We start from the raw sequence: 27255 nt of genomic DNA on the forward strand, positions 1-27255 counted from the left end.
TCCCTCTGAATGGCTGCGCAGCCTTCCGGTGTGTCAGCCATTCCTCCCAGTTTTGTGTCATCAGCGAACTTGCTGACAGTGCACTCTATTCCCTCATCCAAGTCATTAATGAATATATTGAATAGAACTGGTCCCGGTACTGACCCTTGCGGGACTCCGCTAGATACAGGCCTCCAACTGGACTCTGTCCCATTGACCACCACTCTCTGGCTTCTTTCCTTCAGCCAGTTCACAATCCACCTCACTACCCGATCATCCAGAACACACTTCCCCAGTTTAGCTGCGAGGATGCTGTGGGAGACCGTGTCAAACGCTTTACTGAAATCGAGATAGACCACATCCACAGCTTTACCATCATCTATCCACCGGATTACGTCCTCATAAAAGGCTATCAAGTTGGTTAAGCATGACTTCCCCTTGGTGAATCCATGCTGAGTGCCCCTAATGATCCCCCTATCCTTGATGTGCCTAGAGACAGCACCAAGGACAAGTTGTTCCATCACCTTTCCGGGGATGGAGGTGAGGCTGACCGGTCTATAGTTACCCGGGTCCTCCTTCTTGCCCTTTTTGAAGACTGGAGTGACATTCGCTTTCCTCCAGTCCTCAGGCACCTCTCCCGTTGCCCACGACTTAGCAAAGATGATGGAGAGTGGCCTAGCAATGACTTCCACCAGCTCCCTCAGCACCCGCGGATGCATCCCATCAGGGCCCATGGATTTATGGACGTCCAGATTGCTTAATTGGTCCCTGACCCAGCCCTCATCTACCAAGACAGATTCCTCCTCTATCCTGACTTCTTCTGGGGCCTCAGGGGTCTGGGACTCCTCAGGACAGCCTCCAGCAGTATAGACAGAGGCAAAGAAGGCATTCAGTAACTCCGCCTTCTTTTTATCCTCTGTCTCCAGGGCCCCCACCTCATTCATCAGTGGGCCTACATTGCCTCTAGTGTTGGTTTTAGCTGCAATGTATTTGAAGAAGCCCTTTCTGTTGTCCTTGACCTCTCTTGCAAGGTTTAATTCCAAGGAGGCCTTAGCTTTCCTAGTTGCCTCCCTACATCCTCTGACAACAGACTTATATTCCTCCCAAGTGGCCAGCCCCTCCTTCCACGATCTGTACACCCTCTTCTTCCACTTGAGTTTGCCCAGCAGTTCCCTGTTTAACCATGCAGGCCTCCTGGTACCCTTCCTTGACTTCCTACCTGCTGGGATGCTCTGATCTTGAGCTCGGAAGAAGCAGTCCTTGAATGCTAACCAACTATCTTGAGCCCCCTTACCTTCTAGTACCCTGTCCCATGGAATTTCCCCTAGCAATAAATTTGTGGAGTCTAGCCTATGTGATCTTTGTAATGGTACGTCTTTTGACGTAAGCAAGCCTTTACAAGGCTTAAACACACAGTTGCACATGTGCTTAACAGAACATGCTAATGCTGTAGGATGTAACTGGGGTTGTGCCAGAGGAAGAGGGAGAAAAATGCATCCAGGAGAACAGAAAGTATTAAGATAGGCAAATGCACCATTCAAACTGTACTTTAGCAGGCTCTATTTCATCTTTTATTAGTAGCTCTGAAACCTGACTCTCGATCAGCTTTCCCAAAACTTTTTCTCTTTTAGTGAATAAAGAGCTGCTAATCACAGTGTTGAGTCTTGAGATCTGTGGATAGGAATACCAGGTATAGCAGAGACCAGGTGGTGGTGTGTGTGTGAATGCATGTACATATATGTGTGCACATACATATACACACCACACTTGGACAGGCCTTTTTCCTCCCTAAAATTTTCACAAGCTTTCTTGCTTTAGTTCACTCTGCAGAAGTTTTGTACTACAATAGTTTACTTAAGGTGAGATTTTATTATGCTAGGTATGCTGTGTGCGGGCATCACTTACTGAAAGTGACTCAAAGTTTCAAAAACACGTTTTTTCCCCACCTGTTGAGCAGAAAAATATCTGTAGAATCTTAATTAAATATAATTAAATTATTTTATTATGTAGTACCTTCTAAATCTCTGGAGTGGCATATGTGAACCAACACTGAGCTTAAGTAATTGAGATTATTTTATCTGTTTTATTTGCAGAATTTACACTGCAGCATTCAGTCATAAGTGGGTTCATTCCAGAAGCTTAAAATGAGCTGATGCCAGCGACTGGCACAAATCAAACACTCCCCAGCCTTCACCACTCCTGCACATTGATGGGATTAATACTTTCGGGCCAAAGGCCCAGGTTAAGGCAGACAGCACGGACAAAATCTTGCACTGCGTCCTTAAAAACCACCAAACTTAAATATTGGCAGGCTGTGGAATGAAGCAAATTCAGTAGCCAAGGCCCCTTGATGAGCATGTGATCCTTAGGAGCCCACCTGCCAGACCCCAGCCTCAGGATGTAGAGCCAAAAGCTTTCTTGGCAGCACCCAGTTCCCTCAGCAGGGTGAAGGGGAAGGAGAAGACATGTGGATATTCCGAGTGAGCTGGGAGGTGCCTGCGGGAGCAGTGCTCACATCCACTCACCCCGCTTAAAGATGCTACCCTGCTTTCCTGAAGAAGGTAGCTAGTCCATCAGTTCATCCTGAAAGGGTGAAGTTAGGAGAGGAAATATCTGTGAGGTATGGAGGACTCCTTCCCTCAGCCTCATTCTCTTAGGTCACCTTCTGTGGCTGGGGGGATCCTGGAATGGGATCCCAGGCAGATCCCTGGGATGAGATCTCAGTAGCAGGCAGCAGATGAAGCAAATTGTGGAAGCAAGGGAGTCACGGGTACTGTCTCAGTGACAGAGCTGTAATAACCCCATCTGTTTCCTATAAGTTATTTCTGTGGCATCTCAGTGCGAGGAGCTTTGCACAGTGAGGTTTTGTGTGGAGCCAGGTGCTGGGACTTCAGAGAAGGCTGCCTGCAGATCCTACAGAAGATGGACAGTTGGGTGTCATCTGTACTTAGATGGCACCTCAGCCCCAAAAGGTTGGGGTTTGTCTTGGAGGCATTTTGTAGGCCATGAGCAGGAAGGCTGCCAGGCTTACTACCCTGAGAGGGCAGCAAGTGTTTCTTAATGGAAACACAAAGCACTGCCTGATGCAGTGACCAGTTCCCTGACATCCAGCTTTATGCAGGCAGTAGATCTCACCTGAAGGAGCTCCCACTTCAAGCTGCATGGGTGTGCATCCTTTTTAAATCAAGCACAGTTATTTTCACAGCTTTGCAGAGGTGGACAGTACATCACACCCTGTGGTGCAAAGGGTTAATTACTGGTTAATCGCCTATAACAGATCATTGCTGACAAAGCAAAACAAAATTGCCTGTTCGCAGTCTGGATTGGATTCGTTTCCAGTTCCAGTGAGTTTTCCACTAGTTTGCTAGATTAGAACCCATTGTTATCAAATTTATTCCCCATATGAATACTCCTACACTGTGAACAAAATAACGAAATTCTCTTTAAGCTTTTTGTTTATAACAAAGCCTTCTGCTACCCAGTGTTTTCAGTTCTTTAATCTCTCTCCCCTGAACACTCTTCCAGTTTTTCTAACACTCTATTTGCAAAATGGAGCAGCAGAACCTGATACATTTTTCACGGAGCAGAGTAACAAGAGCCAAACACAGCATCACTGTAACTTACCTACTCATCTTTTGATTTTCATTTGTTTGTACAGCCGAGGCTCGCATTAGCCCTTTTGGCCACAGCCTTGCCTGGGGAATTCATGTCGAGCTGATTCCATCCCAGGATCCCCGGTTTCATATTCAGTCTCTGCTTCGGAGGATAGAGTCCTCTCTCTCCCTCTCATCCTGTAAGTATGGCCTGTATTCTTTATTCTAATAAGGGAATTCTGCACTTGGCCATATTAACACCTAAACTGTTTTTTCCCATATTTCTACAGATCCCAGTTGCTCTGTGTCAGGCTTGTCCTTTCATTGTTTGTTTTTTGCTGTCCCCAGTCTCGTATCTGACCATAATGACTTAACTTTAATCCAGGTGACTGGTAAGGCTGTTAAATAGTAAAGGGATGATCATCAATACCTGTGGGAACCCAACAGGAACCCATATGTTTGCTAATAAATAGTTTCCCATTTACAGTTACACTTTGGCTTCCTTCATGTATCAACTTTTTAATACATTTAATATGATTGTGGACTCAGAAATTACTTCAGTATAAAATATGTTTGAGATTTTTGCCTGGCCTCATACAGTGCTTCCGATCTATGGAGTCCTGCTTTCCATGTCCAGATTGGACACAATCCATACAGGCTTCAGAGCATTCAGTTTCTTCATAAAAATGTTCTACAGAACACGTCAAATGACTGAGACTTGTAATACTGTCAACAACACTGCCTTCGTCAAGAGAACTTGTAATTTCTGCAAGAAATTGCATCAGATTAGTTTGACGGGATCTGTTTTCCTTAAAGCCAAGTTGATTAATTATAGAGCTTTTTTTATTTAAGATTTTAGTAATTGAATCCTATGTTGGTTGTTTTATCCTATGCAAAATACCGGAAACTCAGCCAACTGGCCTGTAATTACTTTTTACCCTTCTTAAACAGTGGCCCAACATGAGCGTTCCTTCTGCCCCTGGTCCTTCCCCAGGGGCCCAGAACTGCTTTATATGCAGCAGTAGCAGCTCCAAGGCTAGCTCTCTAAAACCTTCTGAGACAGGTTTCTTTCTAGCAAATAATCTGAAACACCTAGATTTGTGTATCTGCTGCTTAACATCCCCTCTCCAGGGGCTGCTGTAGTGGGAAGTTATTTCATTGTCGTCATAAACAGATCGTCTGGCCTTTTACCTGAGCGCTAATCAGAAATATTTATTGAATAACTTATGCTGCTGTCATTGTTATGAATGATTCTACCACTTTTATTGTTCAGGATTCATCGTTCATAATCTGCTTAGAAAAATAAAAAATAACATATCTGATTCTATCTGCCTTAATGTTTCCTGGTATCTTCTTGCTTCCTCTATTTAATCTTTTTTTTAGCTTTTTTACTCGTTATTATCTTTTCTCCTTTCCCCCTTCATGTGTTGGTTTTGTATATAACACTTCATTTTTTTTTCACTTCCCTGGTAAACCCAGCTGTTGGTTTTTTTCGTTGTGTGTTATTTTTATCTAGCCCAGTCTTCTTTTCATGTTTGTAACATTGTAGGCATTTAGGAAATGTCAGCAACTTTCTGTATGTTCTGTCTTCAGCCTGGTTTGACTCCTATTTGCTATAGTGTTGTGAAATTGCCTCTCAGAAAGCATGCACTGTGATTTTAATTTATGTATATATGAAGAGCATATGTTCATATATTGCATAAAATTTTACTAGTCTGGATTTGATCGCAGACGATGTTAGATATTTGCACAGAAAGTGTCGGTCCTTTTCAGTCTGAACAACTGGTAACCCTCTGGTTTGTGGTCATTTCCCCCTACTGGGACAAGGTCTAGTGCAGGGATTGTCCATCTCCTCTGCTAAACCGCATATGACTCACAGGCAGTTCAGGTGTAGCTACATTATACAACAGGAGGTAAGCTGTGCCCATGCCAGCACTGCGACTCCCGCCTGTTGCTGTCCCTGGCTTGGCAGGGAGCAAGTCAACAGGTCCTGCTGCGCATGGCATGCTAGGGTGACCACTGTGGGGTTTAGATGTGTGCGGTGGAGTTTAGCTACATCCCACAAGGTCTTCACATTGTGGTCATCGTGCTGTGAACCGCTACTGAATTCTCCATTCCCTTTGATGCTGCAAAGCCTATATTGTATATGACTCATTTAGCTAATTAACAAGAGCTTTAGTTCACAGGGTTAGGAAGGCTGATCTTTCCTTTAAATTAGGACTTAGTAACTTGTCACTCATAGCCTTTTGGAAAGTACAGTCATGTTTTAGTGCTAGTGACATAAGGTTTCAGGCATAAGTTGTTCTGATTGAATGGTCCTGAGATAACACAAGGGTTTTTTTTAATACGTGTTGTATATAGGTGTTGAAGAAACCAGTCATCTTGTGCTCTGCAGTGATTCCAATGGTCTGCAACAGATACAACTAATATCCCATCCTGAGTATATCTTGATTCATAAATGTCCACTATTGCTTACTTCCAAGTTGTCAGTCACTGGGACAGATGTCATTTGTGACATATAGGGCCTATCAACTTCTCTCTTCCATTTGGATTTCTTAAATTTGCTACAGCTGTTTCTTTTAATATTCTAATAATCTAAGTCTAGCTATTAGTTTTCTGGAGTATTATTTTGCATTGCTACTCTGCAGGCAGAGCATTTTTTCCAGGCACTTATAATTAGCATATACGCAACTGAAAAGGGTCATCTTACAGCCTCTGCTTTGGTTAACGTTGTTCTTGATATCATGGCTTTGGGATGAATATGCTTTTGGTTGCTTATTTAATCAGACTCACCTAGCCAGCCTGGCTTACAGAGTGGGCATTCGTTCCCTATCGAGAGATCACTTTCTCTTTACAACACAATCCACAAATCTGATGTCTGTCCCCTGCACTGTTCACCTAGTTGTTAACTTTGGCAGTCTTCAGTTTTGTCTTTCTGTGCTAGGAAACAGGGAGGAAGTCCAGAAAGGATCTGCAGTTCTCCTGAATTGTCGACAGTTGTGTAGCCCCCGAGGTGTATCACAAAGCGGTCACCTCCAGCAAAACTCTGCCTGTCTGTTCCAGATTACCATCCAGTCCTGCACTTCCCTTTGTGTCCGAAATACACAGAAACAGAGAAACTTCTGTTGTCTGCCCCTTGCTCATGCACTGCTCTTTTCATTCTCCTGATGAGGATGGCGGGAACCGTCCTCAGGGGCACTTTGGGTCAGTGCTTTTTTACTGCTTATACTCGGAGAACCAGCCAAGCCGGGGAGGGCATGCAGGCAGTGTGAGGGGAGCTCAAGCACCACCAGCAAAAAGCTGCCACAGCATCCAGTGGATGCACATTTGCTAGGTCATACGTGTGCTATGGGCTTGTGGATCACTTGATGATTTATGGGCCCCAGTGCTCCCTGGATCACTGTTGTAGATAATCCTGCATGCTATGTTGAGCAAGTGTCTACTTGGGCAAACATCCACACTCTGTTCTATGTGACTAACAGGATCTTCAGGCATGTTCTTACAGCTCCGCAAATGTACCTTCATTCACAGGCCTGATTTAAAGTACAGTTTCTTCTCCTAAGCATATGAACCTTGAGAAAGAATGAAAGAAAGAGCGAGAGAAATGAAGAAATCACACTTCCTCTGGCTTGGGGGGAGGGGCTATTAAAAACTGTTTGCATCTGCTGGTTTTGTTGCTCATTGAGTAATAGAAAACTGAACTGAAAGAGACTCACTCATCCTCATGACCAGAGGCAGTGCCATGCCTGACAGATACTTGTCTAGCCGTCACATTGCCTTAGGCAATCTGTTCCTGGTTGCTTTGCTGTCCTTGCCAATAGAAAGGATTTTCTTCCCTGACACCTAACTTAAATATCCACAGCTTACATTTAGTCCATTATTTCAATGTGACTTTCTACGTAGGCCATGAAGGATTAAAGTAGGGCCTCCTATAGCTGCGCTGAGGAGATTGCAGTAGCTTTAAGCTAAAGGACCAGTTTCTGGACCTGTAGCTTAGAGTCACCACACATGAGTATCCCTTGCAGGTCATTCCCTGAGCAGTATCTGTAGTGACTCCAGGTTCACGATAAAATCAAATTCTCTCTTCTACTTGCCGTCAGATGTGGACATAAAGCTTAAAAATAGATCTACCATATGCTTAGTGATGCTTAGGTATTTTGATGAATGTGGAAGGGCCCTCTAGCTGTTTGTTGGCTTCCTTTGGAAAATGCTCACTAACCCAGCAGAATCTATTTTTCATGGCCCTTAGCTGGCATCTGATCCCTTTTTGTGCTCCATTCTCTCTGGCTAATAGAAGGGACCTTCCCTCATTATTTTCCCCACCATCACCCCATTTTTAAACTCCAACTCCCATCTTTTGAAGCATACGTGATGTTCTCCCTTATTTCTTGTTGGCTCATTCTCCTCTGGGCTGTGGTGCTCTGCTTCAAGCAGTGCAACCATCTGAGAGACAGGGCAGGTTGTGGGATTAATCACCAAAAATGAGAACTTGTCAGTCCTACAGCCATATACATGGATGCAAAGACAAAGAGGACAATACATCGAGGAGAGAAGGCATCTGTCCAGCATTGTTGTTTTGTGTTCCTCTGTTGCTGCTGCTGGTATCTTGAAGGCTGGTATCTTTATAAGAGACAAAGGGAGAGGGAGACAGAAACAAAGACAGACAGAGAGGAGCAGGCCTTTTGGGGTATAGGTCCATGCGTATCAGTTTCGGCACTACCTCCTAGGGTTCCCTGAGGTATCAGTGGGATGTAGGCAATCTCATTGTGCTTTGTGATACTGCAGTGTCCACTCTGAGCTGAGCAGTATTGATCCACCTTTGGAGGCAGAGGGACTTTTCTATGGGTCCTCAGCAGAAGCCAGGAAAGGGGACAGTAGCTTCTCTTTTTCCTCTCATTCTTGTGGATTCTGCCTCGATTCCCCTCCTGTTATTCATCTCCTGCTCTGCCGATTGCCCCGTCCAGGTTTGTGTAGGTTATCTCTGTTTCTAGGGGCATTTCCCAGCTTTTTGGCACCAAGGACTGTGTGTGGTTAAAAGGAAAAAGAGACGGACCATAGACTTCCTAGAAGACATCTCTGGTGGCACAGATGCAGCCTGCAGCGGCACAGGATTATAGAATATGGGGAGCTGCAGTCTGTAGGGTACTTGGCAAAACAGAGTTGAGAATCACTGGTCTTAGTGGCCTCGTGGTCAGACAGCAGAGGACTGTATGCATCAATGCTGCCACTCTTCTGTAAGAGAGAATGCAAGTTCCTCCCTGGAATGCCTCCTCCCTGGCAGTGTTCAAGGCCAGGTTGGATGGAGCTTTGAGGAACGTGGTCTAGTGGAAAGGTGTCCCTGCCCATGGCAGGGGGATTGGAACTAGATGATCTTTAAGGTCCTTTCCAACCCAAACTATTCTATGATTCTATGAAGTTAGGACCTGTCTCCTTCCACATCCTACTGTCCAGGGTGTTTTTCACTACCATTTCAGCCCCCCATTCTCTTGTTTTCCAGATTTCAAAATATCTGCTAAAAATAGACTAGATGGTAATGTGTCATCTTTGTAATCCTGACAAATTCATCTCCAGGCAGTATCTTGATTCTTGCCTGTCTGGTTAACCTGTGTGCCTCTGAAGTTATTTTCCGGACCAAGAACATCACTTACATATTACTCAATGTGGTGGGTTGACCCCGGCCAGCAGCCAAGCCCCCCAACCAGTTGCTCGCCCACTGCCCCCCAGCAGGATGGGGGAGAGAATCGTAAGGGCAAAAGCAAGAGAACTCGTGGGTTGAGATAAAAACAGTTTAATCAGCAAAGGAAATAAAAAGAAAACAAGTGATGCAAAGGCACTCACTCACCACCTCCTACCAGCAGACCAATGCTCAGCCAGGCTCCAAGCAGTGTCTACTTTCAAAAAACTCAGCTTTTATTGTGGAGCACAATGTCATATGGTGTGGATATGGTGTGGAATATCCCTTTGGTTGGTTGGGGTCAGCTGTCCCGGATGTGTCCCCTCCCAACCCCCAGCCTACTAGCTGCAGGGACAGAGTGAGAAACAGAGAGGGTCTTGATGCTGTGCAAGCACTGCTCAGCAATAGCTAAAACATGGGTGTGTTACTGACACTGCATTGGTCACAAAACCAAAGCACAGCAGAGTTCGGGCTGCTATGAAGAAACTTAACCCCATCCAGACCCAGTGCACTTACCTAAGCTGTCATGTAGAAGTAAGCTGTCGTACACTGAAACCACAGTGGCAACAGCTGGGTTTGAGAAAACAGGTCTCACTAGTAGCACCTTTTTCATGTGTGTGTAAGTGTAGACAGAGTTTTCATGTCTTCCTGTTACTGATGTAGTCAATACCTTCAGCACTCTGATTGCTCTCTGGCACCGTGTGGTTGCCACCTTGTCTGGGATCTCTACCTGTAAGCATCTTTGCTGTTGTAGCTGAAGCCAGCTGCAGTGATGGTGAGAAGATTGGGGATTTCTTTGTGAGCTGCCCACAGGCAAATTTTTTCTCCTATTTAGGAAGGCGAATATTTTTTTCCCCAAAGTAACTGGACAAATAAGGAATTTAAATAACACTTCTAAAACATTAGCAGTAGCAACCTAGGTGAAATGAGAGCCCCTTCGGGAGGGAATGGTGTCTGGAACGGTCTCGAAGTAAATCATCTCCTGATTTGAGACTCAGCTTGCTGACATTTCCTTTCTGTCACGTCCTCCGAGTTCTTCAGTCACAAAACAGAAATCAGACAAGGCAGAGAAGAGGTTAGTTTCATTTGTGCATAAGCAAAGGGGGGTGGGGAGGGAGCAATGGGTTTTTTTGAGATAAAATCTTTCTCTATGCCTCTTACACATTCCAAAGAAGCAAACAGGCAGAACTTCTAATCCACTCCCTTTCCCCCCTTCCTTCCCTGCCCACCCCAATTCACATTTTGTATTCTGCTCCGTGCCGCTCCCGTACTGCAGATCAGATGAGCACCCATTAATCCTGGGTAGATTCAAAAAGTAAGTATTGAAAGAAAAAGAATCAGAACAGTGTGAATCAACCTGCAATCATCTTTCTGTTCTCTTAACGGGAGAAAAGAAAGAGGAAATCAGTGGAGACGCTGTTTCACTTCTGTTTCCAAGACGAAATTATTCTGTCATCTGCAGCAGTTGTTCTCTTGATAAAGGTTTTCTAATTTATATGCTTAAAAGGCACTTTAAAATTTAGGCACATTAGCTCAAAATGCTTATGCAGACCATCCACCCATTTGTCTCTGCTAGTGAATAGAGCTACCACAAGCAGCCTGATGAAGGAGGAATGTGACTTGAAATCACGCTATTGAATTTACATGGTGTCCTCATGTGTTACTCGGAACCAAGGGTAGACCCATCCTTTGGGAGGTTTAACTGTAGAGTAAGCAGTGTGTTTACTGTGTGTAGCTGCTGCTTTTAGCTGTTAATTTCACAGCTTCCTTTGATGCATTTTAAGGAAAAAAAAAAAAGAAAGGAAAAAATCCTGAGTGACGGTTTGAGTCTGACTTGCTCTTTGGAGTATGAATGTAAAAACTGCAGGCCTGCCTTCTCAAGTTAGCTATGAGTAAACTTCTTTCTTTTGTGTTACAAATGAAGTTTGGATGTCAGTGGGAAAAGAAAACCTCTCCTCAGAACTGACCCTCCTGTGCTGCGTTTTCTAGGGCTCCTTTTTTTTTAAACTAATAAAAGCCTGAGACAGTTCAAGGCATAACTCAGTTGCTATTACTTTAAGAGACTGTAGTGTGAGACTCTGCTTTAATCACTTCTATGTTTTGTTCTGGTTTGGTTTTGATGAAGGGGGTGTATCACAGAGAGTGGAAAAGAATTCACTGTTTTTTGAAAAAGATGAGGCCATAACATTCACAGATTGGGCTGGCAGAGAAGCTGCAGAAAACAGAAAGGGTGGCAACGTGTCCTTTTGTGGGCAGTTGGGAGGGTTTGTCTCTTCTTTCATCAGTTGCGTTGGGGAACTTTTAATTACAGCTGCTCCAACAGCCACATTGTGCTAATGCATCTTGTTGTTACCTTGCCAGGTGATCCCCTCACCAGCCAGCTACTGGCCAGTCCCACCACCACAACTGTCTCTCAAACAAGACCCACACATGGACAGAGTTATTGTCCCTCCTGCCTGGCTGGACCACTGACTTCCTTTTTCCTCTCTAGCTTGTAATAAATAGATTGTGTAGATATATAGATAATAAATAGGTTGTCTGGATTGTAATAAGTCTCTTGCCAGAGAGGGACCATACCCCATCAGTCAAGACATTCATCGCTCTTTCTTCCTGGCATTCAGTGGCCACCCGCCCTGCCCCATGGACAGCTGTGCTCACAACCTCTGGCAGAAACCAAGGCTCTGGTTGTAGTTCAATGAAATCCTTCAACATGCACCGTCCCTTTGCTGGTCCTCGCCTCCGAGGCTGGCTGAAATTAAACAGGCAAGAAGCAGCCCAAATCTTCATCTTTCGTAACTGACTCTTAATTCAGGTCCCAAAGGCAAAAAAAGAGGGAAGGCAAGAACAGTGCTATACTTTGCAGACATGTGTTATGACTTAAACATTGTCTGTAGCGTCAGGAAGCCGTGTCCCCAGTCACTCAGTAAGCAGGGAGGAACAGCAGGGCAGAATATGGCAGTTCAAAGCTCCTTGCAGGCTCTGCTCTTCTCAGGGCAGCGGGAGCTGCTCGTTTTCCTGAATCCTTTCTGACACCATTGCAGAAGACTTCCAAAGTGACTTTATGCCGACAAGAAACAATAGTAAGAGCGCTCCAGCACTGTCAAAGCCATTTGCTTTGAGCCAGAGCAGTATGGCAGCAGGAGTTCATGTAAGACTGCTCTTCCTACTCCTCCGGCCATGGATGTCCGTTGACACTGGGCATCGGCCTGACTTTTGACTTCTGCAGACATACAAGCAATTAAACTGCTGAGATTTTTCTGCTCAGCCCACTAAAGCAGAGTCTGGGGATAAAGCATTAAAAGACTCTCTTCAAAAATCAAGTGAATGCAGCCCAGGCATTTTTCAGTGCTGTTTTTCTCATGAAAACACTGTTTCAGTGCAGTCACTGTTCCTGATACATCCTGATCCTTGACTTGAAATTTTGCCCTGGTGTTTCTGGCCTTTTTTTCAGGAATACCACGTTGCATATGTGAGATTTTTTGCATATCTTTAATAGCCACAGGACATCCAGCGGTAGTACTGCGTCTTCTCTGATTTACGTTTTTTAATGCAGTATGACAGGTGTGGTGCACATTTAGGTTTGCAGGCATTGTACACAAATCCCCAGTCTCCAGCCTCTTTTAAGCATGAACCAGATCTATCACATTGCAGTAAAATTCTATTCTTTCTAGATTGGGCCATTAGTATAGAAATTATATGTATATATAGAGAGTAACCCGCAACCCACAAGCCTGAGAAATAATGAATAACACCCAACAGTTCTGATTATTTTAAACCATTTTTTGTATCTTTCTGACCTGCTTTATGATTTCTAAAAATTGTGGAATCACTGGTCTAGCTGGAACGAAGGCAGCCCTCTAAAAGGTCCCAGAGTTAGTAGATATAAACAAAAATAATGCAACAAGTGTTGCTATTCTATTCCATCTGTTTAATATGAGTTGTCTTGAAACTGACACAGAATGAATTCTGGAAATCCAAAATGCTCCTGTCAGCATAGATGTAAGTCAAAGAGAGGTCAGAAAGCAGACAGCATGAGAATTACTGACCTACATAGGACTAGTTTTAAGTGCCTGTTTGTTGCCCAACTTGGAATGTCTTCCTAATGACTTGTAACAGTCAAAGTGGATGAGCAAGACTTTTCTGAAAATTGGGGGTTTTAATGTGTCTCAGGCTTGTGTTTCAAAATATGTACTCCATCAGTTTCTCTCTAGGGAGCTACTAATGGTGGCATGGAAAGTAAGACATTTCAAATTCAGGGTAAATTTCTGTGTTGATTATTCCCCCTATCCAGCCTGCAGGAGGCATTCCGCAGAAAACTAAAATCTCTTTTAAAAACTTTTGTAGTTCTTATTCTTGGAAAGCCTTTTCTGTCCTTGCATCTTCATGGTAACTCAGAATGTGTCTTTTTGAATATTAAATCCTACTGTAGCTCATGAAATTTGGCTTATTTGATGTCACAGACTGATACCTCTGTGGTGCTTCCAGCAAAACATAAAACATCAAGAAGATATCCCTTAGAGAATATATTTTTCACAGCCATGCTGGATGCAACCCTTGGCTTGATTAACAAGCATGTTCACCACAGAGACTGAATAAAAGCCAAGGATTTTGTTCTTCTGATTCCCTTTTAACATAACTGTTTCTTAACTCAGCTTTCCTGATGGTGCTTTCCAGACAAGATTTGTAAGATTTGGTCAGAAAAAGACAGTTGACAGTTACCAGTCATCCAGCCTTTCCTCTTCATGTCTTTCACTGAAGGAAGTTCTCCTAAAAATATACTGTCAAATTTCATTCCAAAGAAAACCATGGAGAGGAAGGAGAATGCAGCCTGCTGGGTCTGAACCCACTCCCTGTCTCTTCAGCAGGTTGGAGCCCTCTCCTGTGGTGGTCTCCTTTCCCAAGCAACGGGTTGGAGGACAGAGGCCATGGCACGGATAGGAGGGTGCAGAATAAATTGGTGTATCCCTGCATCTCCCCGTACCCCTCCCTCACACTTTTGAAGGATCCGCTTTCTTCTACAACCCTCAAAAAAGCAGGTTCTGAAGAGGTAGTGTAATTCAGAGGTTCAGCAGCAAGTTGCAAAATCTTATGGAAAAATTTCTGATGCTCTGAAGGAGTGAATTTACACCAGACTTCCTCCCATCCATCTTTTCCTGATGGTTTACAACTGCAGAAGCTAGACTAAGCAAAGACTTATCAGTACTTTTTGCTTTTCAAATATCACATGCTGGAGCTTTTCCTTTTAAAATAGAAGTACGAAAAATGGATTTTTCTGGTACTCCTGGACTTTTCGTAGGCTTCGATTAGCTAACAGAGAACTGCTTTTGTTTCTGTTAATGAAGTGGATGTCCGGCTTTGGCGGGTATTTCAGTCTTGGCTTCCATTTTGTATCGAGAACCAACAACCCGCTAGAAAAACTGAAGGAGGGTGATTTACAGTAATAATAACAGTGTTAATAACATCTCCTTAGCCTTCAGCTGTTTCCTAACAAAGTAATTAAGGTTCTATGATTATATAAATAATTAATAATGATATAATTAATTTTATGTCTTTCTCGAATAATGTTTCCACCATGTGGGAGGAAACTACTATTCTGGTTAGGCTGATGTTGGATTGCTTGCAATGTAAACGTTGGAGTCCAAGAAATATAACAAGGACAAGAAAGGAAACAAATAACATAATGGTTATTTTCATTTGTCTCTAAGGAAGTCTCGAAAACCACGTAAATGTTTTATGTTTTCATGAAAACACATGTTTTATATTGCCCATAAAAACACAACTTTAAAGTAAACAAATTCAACTTGTTTGCATTAGAAAAGTTTGTTTTAATTAGGCTAGTTACATACCTTTTAACAACAGCAGTGTCAAATTATGATAATGTTGCGTGACCCATAACTCACACATCTGAGAAATGCTGCCTTTCCTAATGGAAATGGAATAAAATCTTGTTCCTTTACCGTAAGTTGTGCATCATGTTGGATGAACAACGTTGTGTGCTCGTCTCTAGAGCATTTAGTGTAAAACAGCTCCAGATTTTATTTGGTGATCTCAGAGCTGGCTGAATAACTCCAGCCTTCCACAGCTCCAAATGCTGACATGCAGGGAGATGAGACTTTTGGATATTAAAAGCCTGCTCTGTGGTACTGAAGGAGATTAGTTTTTTGAATCCATTCATTGACACAAAGACCGATACTGAATGGGGGCTGTATTTATTGTCTATGAAACCCCTGAGTTAGCTGAAATCACTTTAAGCATGTACGTGCATACATGTATTCTCTCACATTTAGCCAGCTCCCCGTGATACTGGTTTCTTTGAGCCGAGAACAGACAACTTTCAGGGACTTGGTTTGAAAAGATGCGTGCATGTTAACACCCTCTGTCACATTTTACAAGAGGCTACAATCAAGCAGTCTTTATACCAGAATTGTCTAGACACTGTGACAAAGTGGGAGAGGGCAAGTGAAGGAAAAAGCCCTTTTTGTCAGTCATTCACTTTGCGTCAAATTCTCCTTCCCTGTGCATTGCCACTGCAAGCAAAAAGGTAAAGGGAGCAAAAACCAAAAAAAACCAAGAAACTGATAATTCACTGGGTTTCTATTCATATCATTCCTAGTAAAAAAAAAAACCCAAAGCAATTTTTTTCTGAAGCTACTAGGGCACACATATACCATCTCCTGGTTTACTCTGTTTTTTCAGAATTAATATTTTGAACAATTTTATTTTTGCAGCTGATTTGTAGTTTTAACTTTTTCGTCATCAATGTGTACATGATGTGGGTAGGGCTGTCTTGTCAGCACTTGTAACTCGGTATGTGAAACCTCCCCAGATTTCAGTGGAGATTTTCTCTGCTCAGCTGAGAGTTTGCAAATGAGCAACAAGAAAACCCCTTTTCCCCCACTGCTCTCCTAGATTTCATGTTTTCCATCTCTTTTTTTCTTTTCTTATTTAATTTTCTTTTCTACTTTTTCCCATGGAAACACATGGGAAAAAATAAGAGGAGAAACAGAGCTGGGAGGTGAAAGAGAAGAGGTGACAGAGTTTCACAGGGAGGTAAGGTTACAAGCCAACAAAAAGGCTGCTGGGATTCTTCTTTAAATAGTAAAGCCTGCATATCACTTAACTGTTTTGAAGTGAATAAGCGTATGTTCCAGCATGAGTCCCGGACTCATCCTCCCACCTGAAGCCTTCCTGGCTCTGCCCGTGCTGGTAGCAGTGAGATGAGCTGTTGCCCCACGGGGCTCTCGCCCTCCCTGTGGTCCTGCTTCACTCCCTGGCATTGCTCGAGGGGCTCCTTGGCTCTGAGAGGAGCCGGGAAAACCTCACCTCTGAGTGACATCTCCAAACAGAGGGTCTCCAGAGTCAGACCGTCCTGCTGTTGAAACAGGTAAAAGCAGCAGAGATATCTGCACAAGCAGTTTTTCACAGCTGATACGAAGCTGGCCGGGGCACCTCTGCAGCTGTCATGATCCCTGTGGGCTCACCTGGAGTCACTGCTGCTCCCGGGGATGGACAACCTCAAGCCCCAGGATGGTACCCCGCACCTCCAGCACCGACCCAGCTACCAGGGCGAGCAGAGGCTGGAGGCCAGCATGGCTGCCGCAGCAGTAGCAGCAGCAGCGTGTTCTGCAGCCTCCAAGCTGCAAACCCTTTTCCCTCAACCTGTTGTAGCTTTAGTTTCTTGAGGGATCCCAGCTCATGCCACCCGTGGCCTCAAGTGCAGAGTCAGGAGTCCTTGTTTCTGTTCATGTGAAGAGACTTAAACGTTTTGGTGAGGGAACTCTGCTGAGTGAATGTGGCATCTTGAAGGGAAAAGAGGAATGCAAAAAGGGCGCCTTTAAGTTAAACTAAGAGCGAGAGACAGTAGACCTGTGCTAACTGCAGGCAATATGGCTCAGGGAAATACATTAAAATTGTGGTTGTTTTTCTGAACAGACTTGTAGAATAATTGAAAGTATCTTCAAATTGTATAAAATACCCTTCACAGGTTTTTTTAGTTAGGCAGGTTAGATTTAGGAAACAGGTATCCAGACTGTGGACTGTCACAGACAAGCAGGGAGCTGCTGCATAATTTTTCAAGCATTAGCAGCAGAGGAATATGCTTTTTCTGAATCCCATGAGTTTGTCAAAATGAATTTCCTGGGCTGATGTTAGGGTAAAGCATACAAAATAGCCAGCCTGGCAGCTACATAAAAATGAAGATATTTGAAAAAGGATAGGCTTTTTGTTTACCCTAAGTGACAGATATTGGCTGAAATGTGAAAAGAAATGGGGGGGGAATGTGCTTCGCTATACCTTTTTTTTTCCTCTGTTCTCTGCATTTTCTCCCTGTCTGTTTCTATATTCTGGACGAAGTATGTCTAGTAAGTCTAATTTTTTAAAGATTTTTCTATTGTCACTGCTCTTCCTGCAGCCCCAGTGTTTAGAGTATGTCATTTGTGTGCCAGGTTATGTGTAAGATTCCCCATACTGGTTCAGATCAAGGGTGCATCCAGATGGGTATCTGATTCCCTAGATTCATCACACCCAGCTTCAGAAACTTGAGGTTTGTGTCTAGATTCAGCTCAAGTCGATAGGAAAGAGTCTGGTAACACCAACACATGGATTATCAGATGTTAGAGCTGACAGATGAAAAGCAATACCAGGACTAACCTCACAGGGCTGCTTCTGAGATGTGGCCCATCACACTGTGTCTCCCTCCACCTAGACAGAGGTAGGCACTTAATTTTAAGAGAGATTAACCCAGGCTCTGGTAGTGCCCTATGAGGGTGCTGAACAAGAGGTTACAAGAATTAAAAAAATTACATCAACCTTTTCCAAGCTGTACCCACTCAGTTTCTTTCTGTCATGGATCTGGACTTGGAGGTGGTCTGCATTTGCCATGCTAATTCTTCTGTGACTTTCTCCAGTTTCTTATATATAACTTATATATATTTCTCATATATACCTTTGGCAGCCCAACCATCCGCTACCAGCAGGTTTTACACTTCAGTTGGGTACTGCATAGAAGGGCCCTTCCTTTTGTTTTTGTTGTGCCATCTGATGAGCTCCCTCCTACTTTCCTGTGCTGTGATAACTATTGGCGCATTGTGTCTGCTTTCCTGCCTGTCACACAGGGCTCCAGCAATGGAAAGAGTTGTATTGCCTTTAGGTGAAGTCAGCTCTTGTGTAGTTGGCAAGGTCAAATATGAATCGTGAGCTAAGCACCTCGGTCTGTGTTTTGGGGGGCAGACTTGGACACCTCCAGCTGCACGTGTTGGCTGTGGCCTTTGCCTGCCAGTCCTGCTCTCCTGGCGAAGGGTGAGTGAAAGGGGGTTTCATCCTCTCGCTACCTCCATGCAAGCCATTGCCCGGCAGGGCTGGGCAGAGAGCTGCCACTGCCCCAGGAGCATGCAGGACCTCCTTTCCCGAGGCCTTGATGGGAAACCACTGCAAGGAAGATTTTGTGTGAGCTTTTCCCAATGTGTTGCTGTTTCTATTCAAATCACTGTGGGTTTTTTTCAAAGTACTTAACTTTTGAGCGGTGAACTTAATTTGATCCTCGTCATATGTGGGTTTGGGGGAGATCTGGTGAGCATCAGCGTATGAACACCTGTCCTTTCCTTCCTTTCCTAGGATTTTAGATAATGGGCTGTGTGCAATGTAAGGATAAAGAAGCAACAAAACTGACTGACGAGAGGGATGGCAGTTTAACTCAAAGCTCAGGCTACCGCTATGGGACAGATCCCACTCCGCAGCACTATCCTAGCTTTGGTGTGACTTCTATCCCAAACTACAATAACTTCCATGCCACAGGAGGCCAAGGACTGACTGTGTTTGGTGGAGTCAATTCCTCCTCTCATACAGGGACGCTGCGTACAAGAGGAGGAACCGGTGAGTTTCAAAGTCTTCTTTCAGTGCTCTTAGTGACTATTAGTCACATAACTACAGCCAGGGCACGACTGTCTCGGCATGCTGGTTTTGGGAAGAGCTATTTCATGAAACAGTGCAAAGAATTGAAGCTGGGTCTTCAGCCCTACCTTTGCTAACTTGCAGGTGCTCGTTCACTTGGGGATGAGAAATTATGTATAGATGCCCAATTTGGCTGATTGACTGCCTCATCCCTCTACCAGGGAATGGAAATTGTTGTCTGAGACAGCTCAAGTATTTAACAGGAAATACTTGGCATGGCTATGTCTAAACCCTCTCTTCAAATCTCCTTTGCCCGCTTGGGATCCTACATTGTGTATGGGTACCAAACCAAGAGGACTGATGACTCTACAAACTGAAGGCAGTAGCGTGCCGGCTGGCTGCGTAAAAGCACAGGGATTAGAATGTTTGTCCAAAAAGTAGGAGGCTTCAGTTTATCTTGCTACTCAGCAACTGGAGTGGCTTACGTTTGTCTCAGCCACCTCATCTCTTGAGGCTCCTTTCCCTCCTGTTTTTTTGTGATGGATTTTAACTCACCTATCTTCTTCTTTAGGTGTAACTCTTTTTGTGGCGCTTTATGACTATGAAGCAAGAACAGAAGATGACTTGAGTTTTCACAAAGGAGAAAAATTTCAAATACTTAACAGCTCGTAAGTTTTAAGCTTGGGAATATGCTTTTTAATGTTTTTAAACTTATAATGTTGACAATTATATTTGTCTGCTGATGTTATTAGTGAAACCTAATGTTGGATATTCAAGATACATAGCGGTTTTACTCTATGCTTACTTGTCGTTGCATTTAGTGCACTTTTGCAAAGTGCTTTATTATTGAAAGAAACCACCTTCAACCACATACAGCTTTACTTCAAAAATAAGCGTTAGATTGTGTGATTCACTGCTTACATTTCACAGTAAACTCACATTCAGAACTGAGAGTACCAGCTCTGTACTTTACCAGTAGTCACAGAAGTTCTGCAAGGCATGTACTAACACTTTTTGCAATCTGCTGTAAGTATCTCTACACAGAAATGAGCTAAAAACTGATTCACAAAAGAGACGTTACCCAGACTTGTGTGCCAAGTTTAAAAGGATCTTTTTTCCTTTTGAAGGTAGGTGATGCCATCAGAACATGCTAGGAAGTTCTGTTGAGAATGCACCATTGTACAGTTGCATTTGGCATGAAAACCACAGTTCCATCCTGGAAATCATCAGCATAAAATTAATTTTATTAACTGCCCATAGAAAAAAAATCCCTTAGCAATTTAAAAATAACATCTAAAACTTAACTGTGCTACTGACCTATATCTGAACATCTTGTCATTCTTGGCTAAGAACATAAAGTTGGAGTCTCTGTGTTATGTTCAGTATTGCTGTCATATAGAGGTAAAAATGGGTTGACAACCAAGTATGTCACTTTATAGAGGCTTTGTGATATTGCTCTCATCTTTTTTACTTACACTATGTGACAGTAAGGCAAATTCATCCCTCGTGCAACTCCTCTTAATTTTAATAGAACAACTCCAGGGTTGGAGTTGGCTCAATGTGCATTAAAGTTAAAAAAAAAATCAGGTAATTCTGTGGAATATTTCATGAAGCCATGAAGCTGAAGAGCTTTGATGTAGATGAAAGCACAGAAACTTCAGTTACAACTTGTAGAGAAAGCAGCAGTTTAAAAACCTCTTTACTTCTAAATTAGCACTTGGAAAAAAATCCTTTTTTAACCCATCATCCATTTTTGTTCACGTTGCCTGCTGGCTTCCTAACCTTGCACAAACTATGCCATGACTTGAAACAAGAAGAGAGATTCCCCCGTGTGTGGGCGGTTGCAGTACATGCATTTTGATGCAGGTAATTACTGTCTGGAGGAAGGTTTTCTAAGGGAAAAAAAAAATAAAAAACCAATCATCCACTGATTTTCTTGTAGGATTATAGAAGCTCAGTTCCCACCATAGTCAGCTTTGCCTGCTTGTAAACACGGACCTAACCACACTCCTGGAGTACTGACAGCCAGGCTGGGAATCTCCAGAAAGCAGCTTTTCTGTGAGAATGCTTCCTCTCTTCACTTATATCAGAAATGATATGAAAGAAGCCCATTTTTTTAAGAGCTTGCCAATGCTGCTTGCAACCAGAAGGCATATATGTGCACAAATCTTGTTTGTCTGGAATTTTTGGACAGGTTTGGATTTTTTTTTAGCTCTCAGCAAATGAGATTTGATTTGTGCTTTGGATTAAAAGTTCAGGACAGCAATACCTGAAATGGCATACAGAGGATATCCCCATGATTTGAAGTCAGAGGTGATACCAAGGGCAGTCTGGGGAAGTAGGTACCTGCAGGGGTGGTTCAGAGCAGAGCCTGACTTTGGGGCTCAGAAACACTCGGCCATCCCCTGCATCCCCACTGCCACTCCTGCACACCCTGGCTGGCCCCATTGACTAGCCTCCTCCTGCCTCAGTTGGGTGTCTAAAATTAAGAGCTGTGAAAAAAGTCTGCATTCCCCCTCCTTTCTGGCAGTGCTTTGAGAGATTTAAGCTCCTCTGTCAAAGCAGAGGGGGTTGTTCCTGATGTTGTGATCATCTAAGGGACTGCTTTTTTCCTCCCTAGATATAATAAAATACCTCCATCTAGTGGACTCTCTGCACAGTAAGGAGAAGAAGTGTAATGGTACAAATTATCAACCGCAGTACAGCATCATCTCTCAGAAATATTCTACAGCAACGTATGGGGGAAGGGTTAGCACTTCAGCTGGTAAAATTAGGGGTGCAAACAGATAGGGCCCTTTGCCTGACATACTAGTGCACACAAGGTGTATTAAAATAGTGTCAGCTGCCAGCCTCTAGAAAACCTACTTGTTCTTCACTTTTTTGAACTGTAGAAATGGAAACGTCTCCTTTTTGACTAATCAAAGCTGTTTTCTAGTTGTTCTCCATAGAGTTCATACTCCTTCAAAGTGTTAAAGAAAGTGAAGTTGATCATTTATAGTAAGAGCTCACCTTAACACAACCTTTCCTGCCAGTAATAGCTTAGACAACGTGTTTTCTGTAACTACTTGCTTACAGAAGAGGCTGAATTCTCTGGCCATGTTTGATAATAGTGTTTTATTTAGTGATCAAATCTCTGTTTTACAGAGAGGGGAACTGAGAAAAAGTTTCTAAGCAGTCCAGAAATAGAAAAAAGAATTCTTATTAGTAGCAGTAGGAGTTAAACATTGGTGAATCATTCTGTGATTCTGTGTGAATCCGGTGCTGAGAATTAAATACAAATTGCTAAATCCCAAATCGTTGCATCGTCTAAAAAGATGAGAAATAAACTTCTCTTAGAGCTGTGCATTCTACGGCAACACACGTTGCCCGAAGGGCAGTACCATGTCCCACTGTGCGCACCAGTGTAAGACAAAAATTGATGCTAAGCCTGTGGAACACTGCCATAAGATGGTCCTGCATGGACCTCTTCATATTTAAATGTTGTAGAAGAATGGTATTTTGTAAGTATTTGAAAGTGCGGGTAAGTCCTGTGCTACTTCAGGTGCCTCCTCTAGGTGGCCAGGAGAGAGAATCTAGACAATGAAGTGTGATCCTTAAGGGCTATCTAAAACTCCATGTTGACAGATGGCTTTTTGGTGACTTTGGGTTTCAAATTGATTATCCTCATAGAAGTTTAAAATTAGTAGTGGCTGTGACAGTGTTCAGTTTGGCAGTTTCTCTGTAAGCTCTGTCAAGGGTCTGTATTAGAATAATTGCTATGGAGACAGTTTTCAATATTCTAGTCCAAATCCAGCCGTCACCAAACCTGATTTCACTGGGTTGTTATGCCTGTTTATGCCGTTATGCTACATTTGGAAGGCTACATTACTAATCACTGCTGAAATAATAACAGATGTAAAGAAATACATATATTATTTGGGTTTAGATGCAAACAGCACTCTCAGAAGCAGGCTGGTGATAAAGAGATGAGTTGCTGTGGCTTCTTACGCCATGCAGCTGTGGGTGCTGTTAGCAAAAACCGATCGTTGCCTTTACAGCTGTGTCTTGCTCTCACTTCTCCTCCTCATCTCTGTTTCTGCAGGGAAGGAGACTGGTGGGAGGCCCGGTCCTTGACAACAGGCGAAACTGGTTACATTCCCAGTAATTATGTGGCTCCTGTCGATTCCATCCAAGCAGAGGAGTATGTTTTCTTTTCATTGTAAAGACCTATTAGTGTGGTATTTGAAGGAGGTTTGAGGAGTTGGTTTTGATTGATTACAGCGATTTTTCAAATGACTTACATTATTTTTATTTCAGTTCTTAATTGCACTGATAAATAATTAGGTAATTAGTAACAAAAGAAGCACAAGCTCAGTGCTTTTTCAATGTCAAAACAAAGGAAGAAAACCTAAAGGAACATAGGTCTGCTTCCTTTCATTGAGTGTCGACTAATTTCAAGCTTTAAGCGAAAGGTGCCCTTGCGTTTCCTGAACCAACTTGTAAAAATATTTGGAGTCAATTAGTGCACAAACTGTCTATTAAGGAGGACACGTTGTATCAACGGATATTTGCCAATAGGTAGGATGCCTACAACGCATGCAGCAGGCAGCATAATGATGACATATCTATGTGAAAAATGGAGTGCTGTGTGTATCCATATTATTTCCAGTATAAAAGATACACTGGAGGAGCTTATACAGGTGAGCAGGTAGTACTGTAGTCTGTACTTCAGGTTGTACTTGGTTGACTGTGAAATCAAGAAAAAAAAAAATTGCTGCAGGAAGAAAAAGGTACCAAAACACTGAAAGCCTTATACAACCATAGTAAAGTGGTTGCATCTGGTCCTTCTACTGAGGTTTTATAGCTGTGCTGCAACAAAAATATTGAATACTAATACATCACTATGTAAGTCAAATATGTAGTTTATAGCAGCATCTGTAAAAATACTGCTCTTCAGCAGTGATGCATTTTTCTGCCCTTTTCCTTGCCTATTCCTTCCCCCCGACGAGTCTTTCTATTTGTCAAAGTCTGACCTTTGTCGTAAGACACCAAACAAGCATTCTCAGCATCTACTGATTATAAGCTTAATGCAAAGTGCTAACTCACAATGTATTTGTATACATCTACTACACAGTTTGTCATGTTAGCTTCCCACCACAACAGAAGAGACACAGTATGACAAAAATGGTTGAATATACTTGAGTAACCGTAGTTTCCACAAATAATTCCCCATGCCTGAGCTCTGTGACGCTACCTAGTAATCCCAAGAGGCATTTGTCTTACTATTTCTGATGTTTCCCTAAGGTGGTACTTTGGCAAACTTGGCCGAAAAGATGCTGAGAGACAGCTGTTGTCATTTGGAAACCCCAGAGGTACCTTCCTGATCCGGGAAAGCGAAACTACCAAAGGTAGGCAGGCCAAAGCTATTCTGACTACAAATAAGAAGATATATGAGAAAAATTGTGCTAAGTTTGTGAAAGACTGTTTTCAGTGGTATGAAGGTAGAGATAAGTGTCACCTTGCATAAATGTGTGCTAGGGAATTAGCTGTCTGGACATCCCAGCTCCCAGAGTGAGTGTTCAAAGCAGAGAACAACCCAAGTGCAACCCATGCCATGCTCAACCCATGGTATCTGCAGTGCAAGTCACACACAGGCAGGGTGCTCTGCTCTCCTGTCACACTCTGAACATTGCACTTTCTCTCTCAACACGTGTTGAGGATATCACTATTGCAATGGAGTTGGGTGGAGCGTGGCCCCTCAGAACAGCAGCTATGGGGCTACACAAGGCAGACCTCCTAGTGTCCATATTCAGGTCCAGGCACAGCCAGCTAGCTTGCTGTGAACAGATGCTGGGAATCTCCAGTCTAGTTTGGTGAAAATTACTGCTTGCTTCTGAACAAGCAGAATATTTGAACCTTTTTCCTGGAAGTTGTAAGATAAGATTTTTGGGGGGGAGGGAGGTACTAGTTATTATTTTGGGAAGATTAGGGGATTTTTTGGCCTTTCCCCTTTGAAATACTGGATCCCTGGGGGAAAAAAAAAAGGATGTAGCAGTCTTACATTCATAGCTTAACAGTGAATAGACTTGAATATATTTCTAATTAATATATTCATAAAGTATTCAACTGTATCCATTCTGTTGAAGTCAAGTGGAAGGATGTATTCTCCTCCTTCCCTCTAAAAATATTGGAGGAGTTCCAGTTTTCTTGGTGGGTGCTATCTTTCCTTTTATATTTCGTTCATGAGGCCTGTCAACATCTTCAAAGCTTCACATGTATGAGAAGATTTCTCTAACTCATACAAGTATTGAGGAGAAAACCTGCAACTAAGTGAAAACAAACCTGGCCATTTCTCAATTAACCAGCAATCCAAAACAATAGCTGTGGGAAGCATAAGTCCCTGGAATTAATTCCCTGTAAGTTCTGAAGTCTAATGATGGTTCGTGTAATTAAAGCCCTGACTTGTCAGTGCTTTGATCAGAGCACACTCTGTCAGCTAGAGTTAGCATGCAAAGCGGTTGGAGTCATGGCTGGTAAAGGGGCTTAAAGAAGAGAAGCACTCCTTCCCACTCCTCTCTACCTGACCTACCTTCAAATGCTGCCATTCTGTCATCTAAAATTGTAAGTTTTATAATTTTGACTTCTACAGTCACTGGATTCTTCCTTTGCTGCCTGTAACTCTGAAGACGGTTCGTTATGCAAAATCTGAATAGACACACTGTTGTTTCAGATAGTTAATTTCCCATCTCATCACCCCACAGTTTCACCATACTTTATGTAGCAGTGAGGCATTCTCACCAGGAACAAGACAGGCTCTAACTTGCTCTTTTTCTGCAAATAGCCTCCACCTGTTCATTTTCACCAACAGTTGTTGGGATGTGTGTGATGGGCTTCATTCCACTCTGGGCCGAGTTTAAAAACTCACTCGTATAGGCATAGCAAACACAACACTTTCTCTAAACCAGTTATCAGTTTAGTCTGTTTTGACCACTTTTTATACAGTGATAGAGGATATGTTTTGCAGGGCTGTTTACTTAGCTAAGTCAGGACTTTTTTCTAGAGCTGCTTGTGAGACACAAAAGCAATGGGGAAATGGAAGAATCAATCATGGATGGAGTTAGAGCAGCAAGCTTAATTTCTCTCCATTTGAACTTAAGGCTTTCTACAGCTTCAGGCTAAGTTTGCATCAAAGCCGTTGGAAAAAAACGAACATGCATGGTTTTTGTCAAAAATGCCTATTTCCCTTCTCATCCTTGTGGTGTTTCAGTATGTTGTTAGAAGAAAACAGAGGGAGCTTGTTGTTCATGAGAGAGAAAAAAGTGACCCGGGAGGGCTCGAATGGTGTGTTCTCCCATCAGTCATCTCAAAATGCCTTACTCCAGCTAGTCATCTTGGGCTTGAGGCAGGAATTGTTTTGTGACCTAGAATCGTCCCTTCTGCTTTAAATAATAACAATAATAAAATTAATCAAGATCATGTTAAAAGTATCATCATGGATGACTTCAGCATGAATTTAACCTCCCTTGATCATGGTTGACTTTTCTTACTTCCAAAATAAATCACATGGAGCTGGCTTTTCATTTTTTCGATGCCTGACTACCCAGGTACTTCATCAGCTCTTGTCTGTACAATCATTCACCTGGTTTCAATCTCCACCCTCCAAGGCTGTCTGGTTTTAGGTTTGAGGTTTTTTTTTTTAAAAAATCATTAATATTATATATTGTAGTGTCATATTTCTATCCAAAATTTTATTATATTTAATGTGTCTTTTATGTTTGATTTTATGATGAGACAATAATTAGTAGTATAAATAACCAGCAGCCTCAATAAATGTATAATGAAATCCATCTTGGTTTTTGTTTTTGTCCAGATTTGAACTAAAGCTCCACTCCTGCAACTTGATCTGAGGTCAGTGGGGGTCCACAGAGGGCCACCCACGCAGTTCTGATTGCAGACCTGGAGCCACAGATTGTTTACATTTTCCTAAAGAATCTAAAATAGTGACCAGATAGGCAGGGAGCGTGACTAAAGAAAATACAGCTGCTGCCAGTGGATCAAAACTCACAAATGCGGAGGTGGAGAACACTGCCTGGAAAATTTTGAAAGTAGGCTGACAGTGTACAACCCAGAGTGGTGGTACAA

General features: G+C 42.9%; 1 protein-coding gene across 7 annotated transcripts in view; it reads left to right on the top strand.

Moving 5' to 3' along the window:
* Positions 1-27255, top strand: part of FYN (FYN proto-oncogene, Src family tyrosine kinase) — a 150155-nt gene that overhangs the window by 90715 nt on the left and 32185 nt on the right. For 5 of the 7 annotated variants that reach the window (XM_068404295.1, XM_068404735.1, XM_068404827.1 and 2 more), the window contains 5 exons: positions 3638-3772; positions 18859-19116; positions 19706-19802; positions 23216-23314; positions 24418-24521. In XM_068404295.1, coding sequence (XP_068260396.1) covers positions 18870-19116; positions 19706-19802; positions 23216-23314; positions 24418-24521 — 547 coding nt within the window. In that variant the 5' untranslated portion in view covers positions 3638-3772; positions 18859-18869. The remainder of the gene's footprint in view (positions 1-3637; positions 3773-18858; positions 19117-19705; positions 19803-23215; positions 23315-24417; positions 24522-27255) is intronic. The other 2 variants (XM_068404560.1, XM_068404655.1) reach the window with 1 other exon arrangement.

The sequence above is a fragment of the Nyctibius grandis genome, chromosome 1, assembly GCF_013368605.1.
Source record: "Nyctibius grandis isolate bNycGra1 chromosome 1, bNycGra1.pri, whole genome shotgun sequence".
NCBI lineage: Eukaryota > Metazoa > Chordata > Aves > Nyctibiiformes > Nyctibiidae > Nyctibius > Nyctibius grandis.